This window comes from Gymnodraco acuticeps, unplaced genomic scaffold (assembly GCF_902827175.1).
Source record: "Gymnodraco acuticeps unplaced genomic scaffold, fGymAcu1.1, whole genome shotgun sequence".
NCBI classification, from domain to species: Eukaryota; Metazoa; Chordata; class Actinopteri; order Perciformes; family Bathydraconidae; genus Gymnodraco; species Gymnodraco acuticeps.
This window is the reverse complement of record NW_022990021.1, coordinates 4,336,502-4,357,274: the sequence shown is the minus strand read 5'-3', so window position 1 is coordinate 4,357,274 and position 20,773 is coordinate 4,336,502. Positions and strand designations below refer to the sequence as shown.

The 20,773-nt window shown below is 40.8% G+C and overlaps 1 protein-coding gene across 1 annotated transcript in view; it reads right to left on the bottom strand.

Moving 5' to 3' along the window:
- Positions 1-18,387, bottom strand: part of mbtps2 (membrane-bound transcription factor peptidase, site 2) — a 38,805-nt gene extending 20,418 nt beyond the window's left edge. The window contains exons 1-5 of the mRNA XM_034214136.1: positions 18,092-18,387; positions 17,124-17,272; positions 5,029-5,167; positions 4,274-4,377; positions 3,495-3,622 (exon numbers count right to left, since the gene is read on the bottom strand). Coding sequence (XP_034070027.1) covers positions 3,495-3,622; positions 4,274-4,377; positions 5,029-5,167; positions 17,124-17,272; positions 18,092-18,166 — 595 coding nt within the window. The 5' untranslated portion in view covers positions 18,167-18,387. The remainder of the gene's footprint in view (positions 1-3,494; positions 3,623-4,273; positions 4,378-5,028; positions 5,168-17,123; positions 17,273-18,091) is intronic.
- Positions 18,388-20,773: the final 2,386 nt, after the last annotated feature.

Below are 20,773 nucleotides of genomic sequence, written 5' to 3'. Positions count from 1 at the left end.
CTCAAATATGTTGTTTACTCTCTGCGAAACCAGTTAGATGGGCTGGCAAGAGAGAGGCTCTCCAGAATTGACGTGGCAACTCTACCATGAAGTCAGAACCTCTGACTCTTGGACTTGTGATGTACACAGAAGTTTCCTCTACACTCTGCAGGTGGTACTTTAAGTATATTTTGATGCTAATACTTTTGTACTTTTACTTGTAACATTTTGAATGCAGGACTTTTTATTGTAACCGAGTATTCCTACACTATGGTACTTTTACTCAAGTACAAGATCTGAACTTCTCCCACCTCTGACAATAAATCCTGAGTGGTTACCAAAAAAAAGGTAACCAAAAAAGGTTATTTTCATTTTACAAATCCTGCACTCAGCTTTGCTTTCTCTAATATCATTGAAATGCAGCCAGATGCTGCTTCTTTTTTCGGTTTTCGCTAATTTCTTGACTTTTTCCGACGCGCTTGCATTTAAATCCGTCTCCCCGTCGCTCTGTTTAGCTGGCCTATACCACTACACCTGCTGTGCCCCCCACCCTTCTTTCACATAATGGTATGATCCTAGTGTGTCCTCGCATATGATTGGCCGCATGGTGGCCCAAGCTAAATAAAGACCCGCCCCTGCCTGCAAGGATTCTCAGCAAGAGTAGGAGCGGCTGCTCTCCCCAACGGGAGTCTGCTCTTCTAGCGGCATCTCGCGATCGGCGTGTTGGAGACCTCTGAATTAAATGATCAAGTCACCTCAAGTCAGAAGGCTCAAGTCCAAGTCAAGTCCCGAGTCATTGGTGTTCAAGTCCAAGTGTTTTGTGATTTTGTCAAGTCGAGTCTCAAGTCATCAAATTGGTGACTCGAGTCCACACCTCTGGAGAACCCCCTGAGGGCAGATAGAGCTCCGCTGTGAAGATAGAGAGAGAGAGAAAAATAAACTCAGCATGCTGTTATGTCACCACTCCCCCCCCTTTGTCATTCTCTGGTATGACTTGATAGGAAGTCTCAGTTTTGTGCCTGCAGTCACCACTCAAGTTATATTCTTGTCACATAAACAAAAGAAAAGTCTGGAGGAAATGTGTATCTAGTAAAAGATACAGATGATTTTAGAATAGCTCTTCGCTGCCCTCTAAAGGCTTGTAAGCAGCATAGAGGCAGTAGCATATGATAAACAAATCATCTTGACATCCATGCTGCTTTTTTTGCAGGAATACCACTGATGTTTTGTGACAAATAAAATGACAAGGAGCATTGAGGATGTCAGGAGTGAACTGATGAGTATGCTATTAAGAAGCAATTATTTGTATTCCACACAACACTTAACTGATGTTCATGAACATTTGTACTATCATTGTAGGCATAAACCTAATATGCATGTGTAAAACAATAATATAAATAGTGATTCATTAATGTTTTGATATCCCAATGTGGACTAGTGCATCAAAATTCATGCTTTTAGTTAGCTTTCGCCTAGAAATGGTTTTCTACACACCTAATAAACAAAACATGATGATGACACCATGATCATTTTGGGGGGGGGTTTTCCAGTGATAATAAAAATACTATTTCAACTTGATCATTCCCTCTAGTGTCAGGAATCACATCACAACTGTAATATCAGTTTAAATAATTAGAAGTCGTTTTTTGCCAGATTGTGCACCCCTATAAAAACCCTCATAAGTTATAAGCAACAGCACAACTGACATAAATCAGAAGAAAAGTTAGCTGAAAAAAATGAACCATCCCTTTCTTTTCTCTGATCTTTTATCAGATTATTGAATAAACTCATACAAGCCTATTGTTGCTGCTTTGAAGTGTATTGTGGCCTATATCCTTTTCAAAGCTTGCAATATTCTTCTTGGCCAGACTGCATTGAAAAATAATCAGCCTTTCACTATTAGTCTTATTCATGCGTGAATAACTGCCAACTCCGCCAATCAATTAAAATCTAATTTCCTTAATTGCAGAGCGGAATGATGAGTTGATGTGAAGCAGCTGCTCAGAACTTACTGACCTCAGAGCAACCTTCACTTACAGAAATGAGAATTAAATTAAATTATGCCTGTAATAATTGTGATTATTACAGGCATTAATACAGTGGTTCTCAAACTTTTTCTGGCATTCCCCACTTTGAACAGGTGGGCCTTTTCAAGCCCCACCTGTTCCTCGCCGCTCCAATAAAATGGTAGGCCAAGCTTAAAATGGTCAAATGTATCGTCCTATAACAGGGGTCTCCAACCTTTATGTTAGGATGAGAGCAATACTTTTCAAAAAAATTACACATTTTTGTGAGCTTACTTTTACTCCTCTTTTTCAGTTTTTTTGCAGTGATATATTTAGCACATTTATTTAACACAAATTATTATAAATGCTATACCTTTAAACCTTTGTGTTATGTTTGGGTCTGTGGGACCCGTTTGCAGTGAAAAGAAAATGTATGATTTTTTTTAAATGTGAAGTTAAATGTGCATCAATCTGGTGCATCCATGAATTATGGATAAATCTCTCAACACTCTGAAAGGGAGCTGATAAGGGAAACGGGCAATGCAATGTAGAGTAGCGAGAGAGAGAGAGACAGAGGAGACGAAGGAGAAGAGGAGAGCGAGGACGCAGAGAGAGAGAGAGAGAAGCAGAGAGAGAGAGAGAGAGCAGAGACGCGAGAGATGAGAGAGGAGAGAGGAGAGAGGAGAGAGGAGAGGAGACGAGAGAGAGAGAGATAGAGAAGAGAGGAGAAGAGAGAGGAAGAGAGAGAGAGAGAGGGAGGAATGAGAGAGAGAGAGGAGGCAGAGAGGAGAGGAGAGCGAGAGAAGAGAGGAGAGCTCTCGTCTTCTCTCTCTCTCTTCTCATCTCTCTCCTTCTCTCTCTCTCTCTCTTCTCCATCTCCGTCGTTCTCTCTCTGCGTCTCTCTCTTCTCTCTCTCTTCTCTCTCTCTCTCTCTCTCTCTCTCTCTCTCAGAGGCTGTGTGCTCCTCCGTGGCGATGATGGCTTGCGTTAAAAGATAATAATAAACATAGGCCTATTTGTGGGGACACAAATGGGATTTCGAGAAAGTGTCACGGTTAAACTCCTTATGAAGTGGTGAGGTGCCGCTCCACATTGCTTTTCTTCCTGACTGCAACGCTGTTGTGTCTGTGTGGCATAGGTGGGCCGTGGACTTTCACAGCGCCGCTGCGCCGGTACCGCATCCGCAAACACCCGTCGTTGCGAGGTTCTGGCGGCTCCGGCAGGTCCGGTACAGTGGTGCTGTGAAATTCCACCGCCGTTGCGAGTCTCCGGCTGTCATAATCCACTACCGCCCGCGAGGACCCAGGTTCGATTCCGGCCTGAGGTCCAAAACCTATTTTTTTTTTAAATAAAAAAAAAAAAATCTCCCGTTTATCGCGTCCCACCTATCACATCTCTGCGCCCCACCAGTGGGGCGCGCCCCACACTTTGAGAAACGCTGCATTAATAGCTGGCAAAATAACTTCCTGCCATAAGGAATGATCAAAACATTAATGTGTGGAGTCTTACCGGCACAGAAGATGCGGAGTTGCTGAACAGGCGATATGATGTTGAGGTGCGTTGTGAAGAGGTCCACAAACGCACCGGGATAAACGACAAACACAAAAATGCCGAAGCCGTTTACTCGCACTTGCTCCCTAGAAAAAATATGACACATTAAAACAGTTCCAGAAGGGAAGGAGAGCACATCAAAAGGCATTGAAAACATATTTGATCCAAAATGAACAAACTATCTTCTGCCAAGGTTAGAGCAGTATTGGTTATTTCACAATATAAACTATTCTATGTTACTTGTTGCCTATTATTATTATTATTGTTATTATTAAATAAAAAACTAGTAAAAGCCATCTTTTAATGGGCAACAGTATTTGATCAGATGCTAAAGAGCTCATAATGAAACACAAATATTTGGACAAGTTCAGTGAGTATCGATTGAATTAATTCATTTATTCAATTAATTTAACATAAACTTTTTTCTATCTAATGTCTATTGGATTTGGTTTACCGGTTGACATGGTAACATATTGTATCTGTACAACATAAAATGCATGTGCGCACGCCGCACGATGATAACTGTGTGTATTTGTACAAAGAAAAATGCATGTGCAGCATGAATAAAAAAATTGAATTTCAATAAAAGGCCCATATTTTAGGGAGAAGTGTGTGTGTGTGTGTGTGTGTGTGTGTGTGTGTGTGTGTGTGTGTGTGTGTGTGTGTGTGTGTGTGTGTGTGTGTGTGTGTGTGTGTGTGTGTATATGTGTGTGTGTGTGTGTATGTGTGTGTTTTACCTCAATGCTGCCACAGCGTGGCCAAGCTCATGTATGACTCCGCTGAGCAGCAGGGCCATGAAAAAGTAGGCCAGCTGACTGGTTGGCAGATTGATACCGGGGACCTAGAGACACGGGCATGAGAAAAGAAACACACAATTATGACTTATAGAGAGACAAAACATGAACGCCAACAGTCTCCTCAGAGTGAATCATTGTTTTTCCTCTTTGATGCTAAGAAAAGTTCAAAATTATTTTAATCCCTTTTTAGGAGGATACTTTATTAAACTATGATATGTAACATACTGTATCTAGGCTACACATTTGTAAAATAAACACAATGTTCTTAATACCAAGATGTATTAAAATCTTTCTTCCTACTCTTTTTTGTTCTTAAAATGTAATGTTTCAAGTTGTGCTGATGCTGTGGTTTTCTGTGTGGTCTGCATTTTTCTTCTCCCCCTGGCAGTGTGCTGCATTAACTCCAGGCTGAGTACTCGTTTATAAATGGCCAACTAATAGCTTCCCATGAATACAGAGGTCCACTGGGGGCTGTGCTCACATGAATGCATGGCTGTTTGAAATGAAATAAAAGTGAACATGAGAAATGTGCTAAATAAGAGCCCTTGTCATAATTGGGGGCATTCTTCACGCTATCATTTTAAAATCAAAGGCTTTGTAGGAACTTTCAAGGATATTTAACGCTCTGAGCTCCAGTTAGACCCTGTAGCCTGAAAATAGATCCACACTGCTTTACAGGTTCAGTCTGTACATACCACCACCTGCAGGGTCTGCTGATTCCCCATCCGGGGGTTGTCTGAGGTCATCTGAGCAAGGGTCTGCTGCAGCGTCCTGATCAGCAGCACCACTGATCCCACCATGGCCACGACACCAAATACCAGACCACTGTTGAACCTGGGAAGAATATAAAGGATGGAATAGTGCTCAATCATTATGATTTGGTCAAACTTTGTGACCCTATACCAGGGGTTCCCAACCTTTTTTGAACCAAGAGCTACTTTTAAAGTTGCCAGTCTGCCGAGATCTACCAGTCCAAATAGAGAGGCGTAGCCATTACTGACAGCCTACTACCAGGTAAATACCAGTCTATGGTAAATACACACTTCTACTTGTATAAAACTGACCTTTGTACGATTAATACTTCATAAAATACTGCAGATCCTTTATTTTACCTCTTTCTAATCTACACACATACAAGTATTTAACTGAAGTTACACAACAGTGTTATTGATACAGAGTTGGAGTTTATTCACACTTCACATACTACAGTGGGTGATGTTTTCAAGAAACATTGAACAGTACTGCCACATATGACACAGGGAAAAAAGAAAAGACACTGAACCCTTTCTTTGCCATTATATAAAAATAGTGTTGCTACAAAAGTATAAATTAGGCTAACTAATAAGACAACTCAGATCTGAAGCTACACAGGAATCTGCTGCCAAAGTGCAATAAAAAGACAACATTAATAGAATCAAACCCTTTTTTTGTTGCATTTTAGTAGAGTATAAAAATGAATGCCTTTAAAATAGGATGCAAGCAACACTAGTTTCTTAACCTGAATTGATAATAGACTATAATCAATTTAAGTTTGCATTCTTATACCATTGTGAACAATAATTATAATGAATAAGTTCAAACAAACTAAAACTTACAGCTGATTAATAACGGTATCTAACTTGAGTTTTTATTAAATCAAAAACCTGTTGAAATGCTACTGTTATTTTTACTGTCCCCAAAAAGCGCGTCGGCAGCCTCCAGGAATGCTTCTTTCACAACTTCGCCGTCTTTGAAAGACTTCATGTGTTTCGCAATATTGTGACTGACACGATAAGATGCTATGGTAGGAGCCTTGCTCTTGTTGTTGGGCCGGGTGAAAATGGACTGCTGTGCATTTAGCTGTCCTTTCAGGTCCCTCACCTTTTGGGAGCGTAGGGCAGAATTAAGAGGGAATTCCGTCTCGTAGCGTTTGTGCACTGTTTTGAAATGCCGCTCCTAAATTACCCTTATTCGATAAAGCCACGCTCGCATTGCAGATGAGACAGATGGACTTTGAATTGGAATAGATACAAAAATAATCATCCTCCCACTCGGAGTGAAAATTATATATTTTGGGCTTTTTTGCTTCTGCCATAAATGCGGTCTTGTGTGTGTGCGGACTGTCACTCCTGTTAACACGGACAACGTCAGCTCACTGCCCACCAACCACACCCCGACACATGGGGTCACGCCGGCCAATCACAAAGCTTTGATGCGTTCAAGTGCATTATTCTGGAAGATTATGTTATAGGACATTAACGATAAAACAGAATATTGTTCTATTTTTAGACACATCTCGCGATCGACTGGGAATCTGTCGATCGCGATCGACTGGTTGGGCACCCCTGCCCTATACAGATGTAGCACTCTAGATAGGACTCCACCCAGCGGATTCCAACCAAAAACCCAGCGGTCCCAGTGGCTGGGGGCGTTGCCAAATTGCTAGAGGGCGTTGCCAAATTTCCCCATTTGTTCAATTACAGGATTTAACCATGAGATGGTGCTTCATTCACAAATACACAAAGACAACTGGGTGAACTTAGGTCTTCAATGTTTGCAGCTCTGCAGTTGTGTTTGCTGAAGAGCATTTAATCACTTATTTGTAGGGTTGGGTATCGTTTGAATTTCCACGATTCTGATTCCGATTCCGATTCTACTTTTCGATTCCGGTTCTTAACGGTTCTCAATTCCGATTCTTTGAGGGGCAGGGTAAACATTTGTATTAAGTTCTTGTTGAGAAAAACAAGCATATCTGCCTTCTCATCACAAACGGACGTCGCTTCACGTGACGCTCCGGAGGAAAGGACGTCCCATTGCTCTTAAAACTAATTTCCCTGCTTCTCGTGGTTTCCTTGCATCCCTCCATGCTTCCCTGGAGGGAGGGACTAGTCGCAGGGAAACGACGCAAGTGAGGGACGCAAGGAATCCATTTAACCGAAGTGAGAAGGACCCTCTGACGGATATAACGGATGACTGATGCGACGGAAATACACCCGAACACATCTGGTACCCCGAACACATCTGGTACCTACACCGGCCCTGGTCTCAGGTTACACTGTACGAAGTGTAGGTACAACGCTACATTTCCCGCCCCGCCGCAGTCATACAGTAGGCCAGTGGTTCCCAAACAGTGTGCCGCGGCACACTGGTGTGCCGTGAGGCAAGTCCGGGTGTGCCGTGGGATTTTGTGACAACCATACGTTATTATTGCAATATAAGCCTACAACTACACAAAAATAATTATTTTTTCATTTACTATATCAGTACTTTGTACGTTTATATGTACGTAATCTGCGCGACTTGCGCGTCCACATCTCCACGTGCATAAACATGGCTGAGTCAGCGATAACTTTCGAGGGGTGGAGGTATGCCCATTATTTTGAGTTTGTCCGAAGAATAGACAGGAATGTGACGGTGAGGTGCAAACTGTGTCCAGGCCAGAAGCTGTTATCCACTGCTGTAAACACCACGTCAAACCTCAACAAACACCTGCAAAGAACACATGCTAAGGTGAAGCTACCGCACACGCTATTTGTTGTTTGTTTATATCACGTAGTCTGTTCTTCTTCTCTGTCTTCCGGTTGTTGCCTGTTTTGAATGACAAATACACACTACCGCCGCCTGCTGGTAAGGAAAGTTATTGCCACTCACGCATGCGCAGTTTGTACGTGCTCGGCGAGTAAAGTAACGAGTTACTTTATGTAGATAGTAACAAAGTAGTGTAATATATTACTTTTTTTTTTTTTTTAAAGTAATATGTAATATATTGCATTTTCTCTGGAGTTGGCGTTCTCTACTCTGGTTTACATGAAGAACAACAGGAGGTCACGGCTCTCTGTTGAACAGGACTTGCGAGTGGCCCTCTCCTCAGTGCCACCAAGGATTAAAAAAATCTGCGCACCCCGACAGGCACATGTATCTCACTCATTTGTAAATCGGCAAAATATTTACAATAGCACATGTTTCAATGCTGATTGCTGAAATGTTACATTTATAATTTGTAGTTCAGGACCATGCAGTGCAGCTTCCTTGCATTGACAGTTTCCTTTGCCTCATTTTTTATTTTGTGACCTGTCTGGTTTAAATGAGTGTGTTGCTGCTTTGATGAAGCCTAATTTGATAACGTTTCAAATTAATTTCTGAAATATTTCATTAATAAATATTTCATGAGTAATATAGTTGTCTTTGTCACATTTTATTTGGCATTAGTAAATAATTATGCACATTTACAGATATTTTACATGATATGAGTGATAACACGTGTTATAAGGGCTATTTTGCACAACAGGTGTGCCTTAAGATTTTTACTTGTCCTACTTGCACAAAAAGTTTGGGAACCACTGCAGTAGGCTACGGAGAGCGGCGAGAAACATTTCCTCAGGCATCGAAAAGCAGAACCGAAATTCACATTTCTAAATTATGCCGTTGGAATCGAAAGGTTGGAACCGGTTCCGAACCGGAACCGGTTCTCGGTACCCAACCCTACTTATTTGTTATGGTTTTCACAGGCTACTAAAACGAAAAAACCTAAATATTTTAGATCAAATAAAGTATATCTAATCTTATTATCTTAATTGTAATTCAATAATATATAGTCTTTATATATTAAATAATCATAATAATAATGTAAATGTTTACACTTATTTTTATTTATGCTCATACTTTTACCTTTACAATAATTTTCTTTAATGTGCAGTATATTTTTTGTAATATTGTTGTGGTGTACACAGTACAGTAGATCGAAGTAAATCAACTCATACATTATCACGTATTATACAGTAATGTGTTGTATTATTAATAGGGCTGTCAAGTTAACGCGTTAATAACGCGTTAACTAATTATTTTAACGCGATTAACGCATGTGTATTTTTTTTCCTCGGCCGCCCCGTAGTTTCAGAGCGCATCGAGTTTAAAATACCATCTACAAGCTGATGCTGACAGCCCCGCTCCTGCCGCCCTCTTGTGGCAGACCACACTTCCACGCTCACCGGCAGGCACCGACTGGCCATCGGGAGGACCGGGAGGGTGTGTGTATGTGTGGCCCGAGCGAGCGAGAGAGAGACCTTACGTGCATTGTTGTTGTTAGCATCTGGTGCTAGCTAGCTGCGCTAACGGATATAAGGAGCTGTTTAAATGAAAACAGAGGAGCGACATTTCGCCACAACTGCGCCGAGCACTTGACTTTATGCAGGTAGCCAGACAGTGGGACATTGTACGAAAAGTCAGCACACTCAGCACGGATAGTGCGCAACATCATTGCAGCTCCCGTTCGAGCATATGCCTTGAGTTACACATGTTTATTGATGTTACATCACTGCTAGTGCTACCTAAAACAGAAAGTGAATTTTTATACTGAGAAATTGTGCCTTGAATATTTTATTTTATTTAGCAAGAGAGTGCACTTTACTTGGTGAAGAAACCAGTGTTGTAGGGTGTAGGCCTACCTACTTGAACACTGAGGAAGCCATATCAAAATTCCTGTTGAATTGTTCATTCAGGGATTCATTGCAGAAATAAAACCAGCTTGAAATGGTATTTTGGTCTGTTACTCTTTTTTATTTTAGTTTTTGTTACCTTGTAGGTGGTTGTACTGTTAAGTAACTTGAAAAATAACCATAATAACCGACATGAAAAAATATCGTGATAAATATCGTCTATCGTCGTGTGATACTGCTTGAAAAATATCGTGATATTATATTTTTCAATATCTCCCACCCCTAGCCGGTACTACGCTAAGTGGAAATGCAACCAAAAACGGACCCCGCACGCTTAAAGCGAGCTCCGCGCTGTAGTGGAAATGCGCCATAACTCCCCTTTGGTGTATGTACAGCTCTCAACATGCCGAGACTTGTAGTGATTTTCACCTCGTTTAATACTTTTCACCTCATTCTGAAAGAAAGAAGTGAAATGTGCCAACATGACGGCCGTCTTGGTGTGTGGTGCGAGATGTAGTTCATTGAGCGGTTTCACACAAAAAAAAGTGTTACTTCACAGTTTTACGACACATTTTATTTTTGTTTACTTGCAAAATTATCTTTTAAATTGACAAACATCATATGTGTAATTCGTGGCACAATTCAAAGGGAATCGAAAATCTTTCTCTCCCCATTGACTTCAATACATAATTTTTCAGAAATAAGGTCCCATGGAGCTACCCCGGAAAGGGAGGGACTTCGCCTCTATATTGCTTTCAACCCACCAGCTTTTATGAAGAAAATAAGTCATATAATAATTAACCAGAGGCATGTTTCTCACTATTTTATGCATAGAAACAACAGGCTACTGTGTATGTGAGGAATCAGCTGTTTATTTCATATGAGTTTCATTGTGGCAGCGTCCATCACTGCTCTCCCTGGTTGCAATACACAAAGACAGCATGTCACTCATGCCCCTTTCACAACAACGCGTTTTCAGCTCCGGCTCGGAGCTGGAGCCTGAAAAGTACCATTTTTTCCTGTTCACACCGCAGAGGCGCCGCCTCTTAGCTCCGGAATCCGGTTCACTTCCAGCTCCAAAAAATGGTCGGTCTAGAGCAGGGGTCTCCAACACGTCGATCGCAAGCTAGCGGTAGCTCGCGGGCAGCTTTTCAGTAGCTCGCCACTCGATTATCGATTGTAGCGTAGTAAGGTTGCTTCTTGATTTTTCGGCCGCTGCTGGACAATAAAGTTTTTTTATTTTAGAATTGTTTCCGTCACACGAATATTGGTTGGTGACGCAGTGATCAAGGAACAGACGTGACAGCGGCACAGCGACACCACACACGGAGCAGTCTGCTTTCTCCAGCAACACCAGTCCAGAACCAACAGCAGAATGACCCGCTCTGGACGGCCCGTCTACACTACAGGCGTCAAAAAATGCTTTCAACGCTTCGCCCATTCATTTGAATGGGGTGACGTAGGCTATTTTCAAACTTCGCCGAACTGCATTGTGGGTAGCATGGCAAGGCGTTGCAAGCATCGCGAGCGTCTATCGGCGTCAAAAGTTGAACAATGTTCAACTTTTGAGGCTCGATGCTTGCTCGAAGCTGGCGTCAGCCAATCAAATCCCGTTTTTGCAATTCCCGCCAGTACAAGCGCTAGCCAATCAAACCGCGTGCAAGCTGGGAGAGCCAGACCGCAGTTCATTTCCTCATATTCCAAACAAGAAATTACGGTAGCAAATCACCCGGTTCTTTCCGACCAGAACTATTTACCGGAATACAAACCGGAGGAACCAGGCATGGAGGGAGGTGGCAGAGACAGTGGGTGAAACTGGTAGGTTTTCGCCTGTTTGGGGATTTTATATCCAGTTTACTTCGTTTTAACATTGCTATTGCTTTGTATGTCGGGGGCGGGAGATTCATGTGATTGGTTGTTGGTCGCAAAAAATCGCCAAGCTTCAGACACGCCCAGCTTCAAGATTTTGTTATGCCTGTAGTGTAGACGGGCCGTCAGGCCCCTGTCGCTGCGGCTCAGAGACACACAGGGAGGGATTTGTGTTTTTGAAAAACATTCGTTATCGTCATGTCAGGTTTTTGGAGGATTTAATCAAGTCTTGGATTGCAGAGTATGAATGTCCTCTTGCTATTTTCAGTTGATAAATACTTGTGTAAAGTTTGTGAAGGCAGGAAGAAAGCTTCCGCGATCACCGTCTCCTCTGTTCCTCCAAACCCCGCCCTGAAAAATAATGAGCGACAGGCCGATAGTGACCCGATAGAAACGTTATTATTCACTTAATCACTGATTGAGATATGATGAAGCTAACTTACTCTGATACATTCATGGGATTTATGCAACAGTAAGACAGAGAATGTAAGTGTGCACCCACATGCAATATTTTTGTTTTTATAATGCTGTTCTAAATACTCCTGTTGTCTGCTGTGTTCAGACTTAAGTCATGTGTGTGATGCCACATTCAAGACATTCAGTGTCCTTTTTTTAACAGAAGACCGTAGCTACTAGAAGCTGCAGCTAGACCGCAGAAGCATTTGTTTTTTGTTTTTGAGGATGGAACAATTTCACACACAGATATAGGGAGGCTAGAAATTGATTTATTATGGTTTATAATTTCATGTCAACATGAAGAAGAAGAAGAAGAAAAAGATGGCTGAACTGTTCAGTGTCAATCCTGTGGAGATCTCCAAAATAATGTTCAGCTTAAGTCTCAGCAAAACTCGCAACATTTCTGGAGCCTTGTAGACCCAGAAAACTATAAGAACATTCACCAAGCAGCACTGAACATGTCTGCTTTATTTGGCTCTACATACCTTTGTGAAGCAGCTTTTTCTGACATGAATTAAGTCTAAATGCAGAACAAGACTGACTTATGAACATTTAAATGACTATTAGAGTGAACCTAAGTGGGTCCAGCATACACCTGTATGGTGGACTCCATGCAGTGCCAGTCATCTCACTAACTGTAAAAAATAGTGAATGCACTTATTTTACACGTGCCATAAGATGCTTGTACGGTGGTGATTTATTTACTATGTGGGCCATAATAAGAAGTGAAAATATTTTCTTTTTTTCTTGGACATGCATGTGAATCTTCAGTGATTATGTGGGCCATAATAATATGTGAGACATTTTCGTTTTCTTGGACCTTGATGTGAAGTTAAGATTTTTGATAAGCTTTGGGTATTGATTTCACACGTGTACAAAAGTAGCTTAATTCAACTGATGATTGCTATGTGAATAAATGGAAGTGATGCGATGCAAGTAGCTCTTGGCCACTTTCATTTTTTCAAAGTAGCTCTCAGATGGAGAAAGGTTGGAGACCCCTGGTCTAGAGGCAAGAGCTTCGGAGCTAAGAGGCGGCATCGCTTACGTCTCTCTTACGTCGAGGCAGGGGCAGGGGCAGATTCGTCGTTGAAGTCGATGCTGAAGACCACAAAGAAGTCTTGCATTTCGCATGTGATGTTTGTAAAGTTCCAAGTAGTGTTGCACGGTGTACCGATACATGAAAGGTACCGCGATACCCTGCCGTTAAAAACATTACGATTCCTCTGTTTCATTAGTATCGGTAATTTAAGAATGACGGGGGAAAGTACTCCGGTGAGAAAGCGCTGTTTTAATAAGAGCCGTGTGTGTTCAGAGCTCTGCTTCCACTCCCTGCACTGCAGCCGTGCCTGCAGTCCCTCCCCTCTCTCATGCACGCTCTAAGTGCCTCCCCTCTCTAGTGCACGCGCTAGCTGCCAGAGCATGTGAGAAAACGGGGAGCAAGTGGCTGCAAGTGGGAGTGCAACTGCCGCTGCGCCTCGGCTTGTTGACAAAAAAGACGCCAGAAGCGACATTTGGAAGTATTTTAGCTATATCTCTGACAGTGACGGCAAGCCTACGGACACCATGAGGCCTGTCTGTAAGAAATGTTTTAGATCCCTGCAAACCAAGGGAGCCAACACATCAAACTTGGCTAAGCACCTCGCCGACCGGCATCCAGAGCTGTTTAAAGAATTTAAAGGTGACATGTCATGCTTTTCCGGTTATTCCCTGTCCCCTTGTGTGTTATGAAGGTTTTTATGCATGTAAACGGTGTGCAGAGTCAAAACCCTCAAAGTACACCATGTAGCGAGTAAAACTCTAACACAGAAAATACCTCCCCAAAACGCCTCGTTGGAGATACGTCACTGTCCATTTGATTCGTCCGGGTACATCATGATGTCATGTCGTCCCCGGAACGAAATGGACCAATCCGTGGAGCCGTTACGTTACGTCCGCGGAGCCGTTACGTTAAGCCCCCGCTGATTGGTCCAAATTGACCAATCCACGGACTTCCTCACACACTCAGTGCAGGCAGCTCTGCTGATTTCTCCTCCCTGGCTGCAGGCTGATAACAGACAGTTGGGATCGCGGCGAAATTCTCTCTGCAGACCCATTCTCTCTGCAGACCCATTCTCACAGCGTTTATCAACCTTTTTCTTACTCAATATCAAGCCACACTTATTGTTTTTACTTCGGCTGTGACTTTGTGTGTGCTCAGGATGAGTTTGGCTGTGTATCGCTAAACAAGGAAATCACACCTCCACGGAGCTCAGCGCGATTCACAACTGGTCCCGACCAATCGGAGCACACTGAGCTCACAGGGAGGGGGGGGGCAAGAGCTGCAACGAGCCCTTTAGTGGAGAGAGTGAATACTGCTGAAGTACTTTACAGAGATGCTGTATGCGAAACCAATGTGAGTTTGGAAAATTGCACAGTATAAATCTATTCTAGTAGACCTCAACAATGGAATTATGATCAGTGGAAAAGGCCATGACATGGGACCTTTAAAGACAGACAGGTTAGCGAATGTGATAGATAACATAATTACATCATGCTCAAGCCAAATCTAAGTCAAAAAAATGTAATTTATTTTGTGACAAACGAACATTTTCGTAGTTTGACGAGGCAATTAATGGCAATGATAACTGTCTAATATGGCTATCTTTTTAGCTAACTTACCAATGTGGCTAACATCTGCAATGTACATTTAGTCAATAATTATTTATATTACTGTGCTATTACATATTAATAAAATATAAAGTTAACTATCAAAGAAATCACATAAACTCAAGTATAAAGAAGAGACCATGTTGTAAGAAAACACTTAACAGATAAACTACAATTGTATTGATCATGAAAATAATAAAAGAAAAGTATCGAAAAATAATCGGAATCGCAATTCTTGACTTGGTATCGGTATCGAAACCAAAATGTTGGTATCGTGACAACACTAGTTCCAAGTAAAGTCGTCCCTTGTAAAGTGGTCCGATGCCTTCCATTTCGTTTCGTAAGAGCATAACCAAAGCGAACAGTGCTTCAATACAATCGGCCATTGTTGTTGTTGTCGATGTGAGGGACTTCCGCGCGGTTTGGATTTTATGAAGCAGGCACGTAAACGGTGAGGTCATGACGCAGCAGTGGCAGCTCTGGGCGGTGTGAACAGAGCGGGAGCAGAAAAAGGACACCGGAGCTGAACCAGAAAAGCTCCCGCTCGGAGCTAGAAAGGGAAAAGCGCTGGTGTGAAAGCCGCATTAGAGGGGGGTGGGGGCCATAGCTGATGGGCCATTAGGTGTGTCAACACACAGCTGATCACCTGAGAGCTGCCGTTTCATTCTGACTATTTAAAAAAAAAAAGGGTCTGATTTTAACATTGCACAACAATGAACTCAATGTGTGATTGTTATAGCAGTAATATTACACACTAATAATACAGTAAACTATTAACAATAGTATAATATCATAGCCCGTTTGCCCATGGTGAGATAACAAGGCTTCATTACAAATAAACCTATTTTTAGTGAATTACTGAGTTTGGGCAAGTTAATAAAGTTTTAATGAAGTTGACTACAGTATATTCATATTTGTCAGTGCTTCCATGTCAATTCGGCGAACATAAACATAAATGATCGTGGTGAAGATGAAGATTAAATTAGGATTAAAAATCGGTAGTGAGAGCCGTCGGATGTGATATAAAAACAAACCGATTATTTTGTATTTGTAAACTCACGTGGATTAAACTACATTTATTAGTGCTTTCATGTCAATTCTGCGAACATATGATACATTAAATGATCGTGAGGATGATGATTAAAAATCTTTTGTTTGAGCCAGTCTGCATTTCCTGATGAAAAAACATAGCGATGGTTTTGTACTTACGCCAACGTGGATTAAACAACATTATTTTGTTAAATAAAAACATGGTGATGTTTTGTAAATGATTACATGTCTCTTATTTAGCACAGAATATGATCCTATCCGTGACATATGGATCTTAACAAATATCCGCTATATCAGATACCTCTACTGTAGATCTATCAGCTGTTTATTTTTATTTCACATGAGTTCCAGTGTGGCAGCTTTTTAATCACTGCTCCCCCTGGTGGATCCATGATCCATTGCAGCTGGTTTTATTATAATTAAATGTATTTATCAAGGGGGCGTATCAAGTCATGCGGGGGGTTTTCCTTTCAGCGAGAGCCCACCCCGTGCAGACCCACATGGGTAGGGGCATCCGAAATGACGTGCTACATCTGTACATACATGACTAAATTAAAGCTTGCACAGAGACAGAGGCACAGTATAATATCAGGATTTTGGAAGACTGGCCCACTTGTCCATTACCTGATGAGAAAAGATGAACCAGAATCATCACTGCAGTACTTCAGCAGACATTATGTTGAGTGATAGGTATAGCTGAACACTATGTTATGAGTGAAAATGAAAGTTTTTAGCAGTTTTGAAAAGTAAAGGCTGAGCCACCCCTAAGTAAAACTTAATTGGTGCGAAATTTGGCATTGCTACTAGTTTCTGAAACTTTATTAGGAATAACCTTTTTTATTAAAAGGACTCTATTTACCCTGGAAAGCTTGATGAGGACATTTCATTAATTATTTGGGAAACTATTTGTTCAGTACATTTTTTCATCATAAGCACCAACCGGAGGATATATGATTGATGAGAAGATGAAGACACCAGTGCCTTTTCTAAAGAGTTAATTGAGCTGTGTAAGAACGACCACATACCTAATCACCTACTGTACTATGTGTATACTATTTAGCGTATTTTTTATAAAATATTTGTAGTTTGTATCTGAATTATATTTGTTGCATATTGTATGTTGCTAGAGCTTCTTGACCTCTCCTGTTAGACTTGTTTAACTTTCTGTTTGTATATTTGTGTAATCAAAAATATTATCTGTTATACTGAATCAATAATTAAAAAAATTGCTTAAGTAGGACCAATGAGAAAAAATAAATGAATATAGAGTTCATTTTAAAATACAGAAAAATACAGAAATGATTCAGGACCAGGTTAGGATAAGTGCAGTTTAATAATGAAACATAAGTCCTTACCACAAGTATTGGGCTCTGGGGTTGATGCGGGCGCAGTACGCAAACAGTCGATTGAACATGGTGGTTTGCCATCTCACATGGAAAGGAGACAGCATCAGTCCTCGACCGGCCAACCATGACTCGTACCTGATCCTATGTTTCACGGACGACTGCAGAAGGGAAAGTAGAAAATGTTATCCAAGAGTACAATAACCAAAAGATCAAAAAGCATTGATTTACAGTAAGAGACTTTTAAGATTTCTGCTAACAATTTATCGGAAAATATCTGTTTTTATTATAAAGACACATTTCTATAAAGAATCACTTAAATATTGAATATGTGCAGTTATGTTACCAGTACTAGCATTGCAGCAATATTTGTTTTCATAGCAATAAAACTGTAAAATCTTGTCAACCAATAATCTTAATTTAATTACAACTTTACATTTTTGTAGGTTTGCTTAAATCTTTAATAGAGTAACTCAAAAACTAAAATGAAAAATTGGCAGACAGATTATTACTTTTTCCACAAGAAAAAAGCACAATGTCTCCAAATTGACAATCCACATGTTGGTCTATACTTTTGCTAATCCACTTTCTTTGTTGTAGGCCTAGTTAATTTGACAACACATTTGGTATTACTTTTTTTTTGTTATGTCATGTTGTTGTTTTACCGTTATTTAACTTGTCCATTACTGCTGACAATAAAGGCTTTAATGGCCAATTTAAGGAGGTAAACATTCATTTTGAAATGGGTTAAGCTATAACTACATAGCTTAGCTACATTTTAGTCGTGTCATTTTCCCACACACACATTTGCAGCTACTATAGTGGACATAACCATAATAATAGCATACAATAGATTGGGGAGAACAAAGTAGAGCTATTCCTAAACCACATTGCAACAAAAGGCACATTGCAACATTACACGGTTGGCTAATGAAACAACTATCCATGAATGTATCCATGTAACATTGACATATATTCACCTTTAATAGTGTGTCGGTGAGATAGACAGCACACCAGCCTCCCATCACACACACCAGCAGAGGCACAGGGATCATGGTGCTTCAGATTCGGTTACACAGATAATACAACTGCGCTGTCTCCATCACTCCGTCTTCCCGTGGTTTATCATGCAGCTAGCCGCAGTCATTTTTGTTTAACACAACATAACAGCGTTAACATGTCGTGTTGAATTAATAAGGGAAGAAGACGTTTGTTTTGAGGGATGATCTGCAGAGAATGAACAGTCAGCCCTGTGCGACAACACTTCCGGGTAGAGCTTCTTCTGTTTCTTTTGTAATGATGAAGATCAAACAAACAGAGCGATACCGCCCCCACGTGTTCAACTAGAGAACTTAAGAAAACATATGTACATTATTATGAAGTTATCTTCTATTATTTATTTATGTTTTTCAATTAATCTATTGTCAGCCGTGAATTGAGTAGGCTATTGTTCTAACCTTGTAAGTCTGTATGTGTCAACATGGCAAAATGTGCTTCTTGAAATACCCACTGTAGTGGGAACTAACACATAAGTAGTGTTGAGTACATGGGCGTCGCAGCCATTATATGAAGGTGGGACAAGTCCCCCCCAACTTTTAAAATGATTAGTTTTGACCCCCCCCACTTTTACCATGTGGAAAGTCCGTGCATCGGTCTATCCACTCGCCGCACTCTGTAGAGCGCTGTGTCAGTGCTTCATTATCAAATCCATTCCACTTGCTTATTGTGAGAATGCCCAAATCAATGAAACTCCGTACCATGTTTTCACTGATACTTTGTACCAAGACAGATTCTCAGAGCCGTAAACATGAGCTGTACACATGCTGCGTTTTTTGCGTAGCTGTGTCTTTAGTTGTAAGCCCAGTGGCAATCTGTTCATCTGTCATATCATACAATAAAGCCATCGAAAATAATAGGATACAGCATTAAAAGTTATTCTGGGTCTTTGTGTGTCATACCTTGGCTGTGTGTGTTGCACGACGAGCGCATTTTGTGTGAGCGAGCGAGCGAGCGAGAGAGAGAGTGAACGAGAGAGGGGAGTGATTTGTAAAAATATGCATAAAGAAAAAGTAAGTCTGTTTTAAACAGTTCTGTTTCACATGGGTGTTGTTGAGAGATGTATGATTTAGTCCCTATGTTGCTCTCAAAGTGCAGCAGATTGATGCATTTAACTTCAACAATTAAAAAAAAATCTTCCCTGGGGAGCATGCCCCTGGACCCCGGAGGTGAGGTCCACAACCTGCCCACACCCCCATCAAATTGTCCCACCCACATTGAGGATGCTTCCTACGCCCATGGTTGAGTACCTTAGGTGTTTATTTTGTCAACGCAATAAAGTCCTTATTGTGCAAGATGAGATCATGAAACTTACAGCTAAGCGGTTGAGATATAAATGAATGCCGAGGTTAAAGATGAGTCTGGTCCAACCAAAGTTCTAAGCATTGTAGGAAGTGGCACCACCTTTGTATGCCCCTGGCCTTATTTGGCTATAAGTGTGATCCCAAAAAGGGTTGCTGGTTGCATTTAGCAATTAAATTAAAATTACCATTTTAGAAATGTTATCAGACTGTCCATGTATGCACTAGCGTTATTGTTTGCATTTGATTTGTTTTCACAATTAACACTTTTTATCGCAATATATATTCCACTTATCTTATAAGAAAATATTGCACATAATTAGAAATAAAAAAAGAGTACAAAATAAACAATTATACAATATAAACATCTCAAAATAGCAGATAAAACAGAACTGAAAGAGTAAAAGTATAAAAGTTGACCGTGAAGAAAAAATATGTAAACTATCTGACAAATACAACACTATGGAAGAGAAACTATGGAGCAGTAAGATCTCGGCCATCCATTATCTGATGCTTTATACTGTGTAAAATGAAAAATACTTTAAAAACATATTTATTTTTAGTTAAAGCATGGTCTTTTACTTAACCTCGCATAGCTGTTTTTGTTGTCATATCATAATCAAGAAGTTATGCGACTGTAGTCTTTCACTGTACAGTCAACTGTACAGTGGACAGATCATTGATGTATACAGAGGCACAGACATAGATTCCCCTCTAGGTTCACTGTTTGCCTATAGGCCATAAAATAGCAACAACTAGTCCACATGTGTGCATCTAACAGAAAACTATTGTATCACAATTGTTTAGATCCATATCCACAAACCCACCTGAAAAGCAGCTTCAGACTTCTGCACTTACAATGTCCCAGTTTACTGCAAAAACTTCTGCCATCTAGAATCAATAGCAGGCTATTCAGCTGTAGCATGTTGTAAAACACAATAAACAGATTAAGTGATGATGGTGTTAATCTGTAATATGTGAGGGTTGTCCTTTCCAACAAGTACAGTAGGACCAGTGTGTGTGTGAGATGCATTTGCATAGTCTCACATTTATAACAAGGCTACAGCTCGCGTCTGTTCATTTTACTACATGCACACATGGACTAGTTTCATGTAATAACTGTGGTTTGATGCCATGAAGGTGGACAACTCCAACAGAATTTGTAAATTCCTATACGAAAGGTAGGTAGAAAAACTGACAAGAATATGAGGGAACATATCTATTTACAAAAACACACATACACACAGTGGCTGAAAATGTAGTCTAATTCTCTCATGATGGGTCAGATTCCTCTCAGGGAGGAGC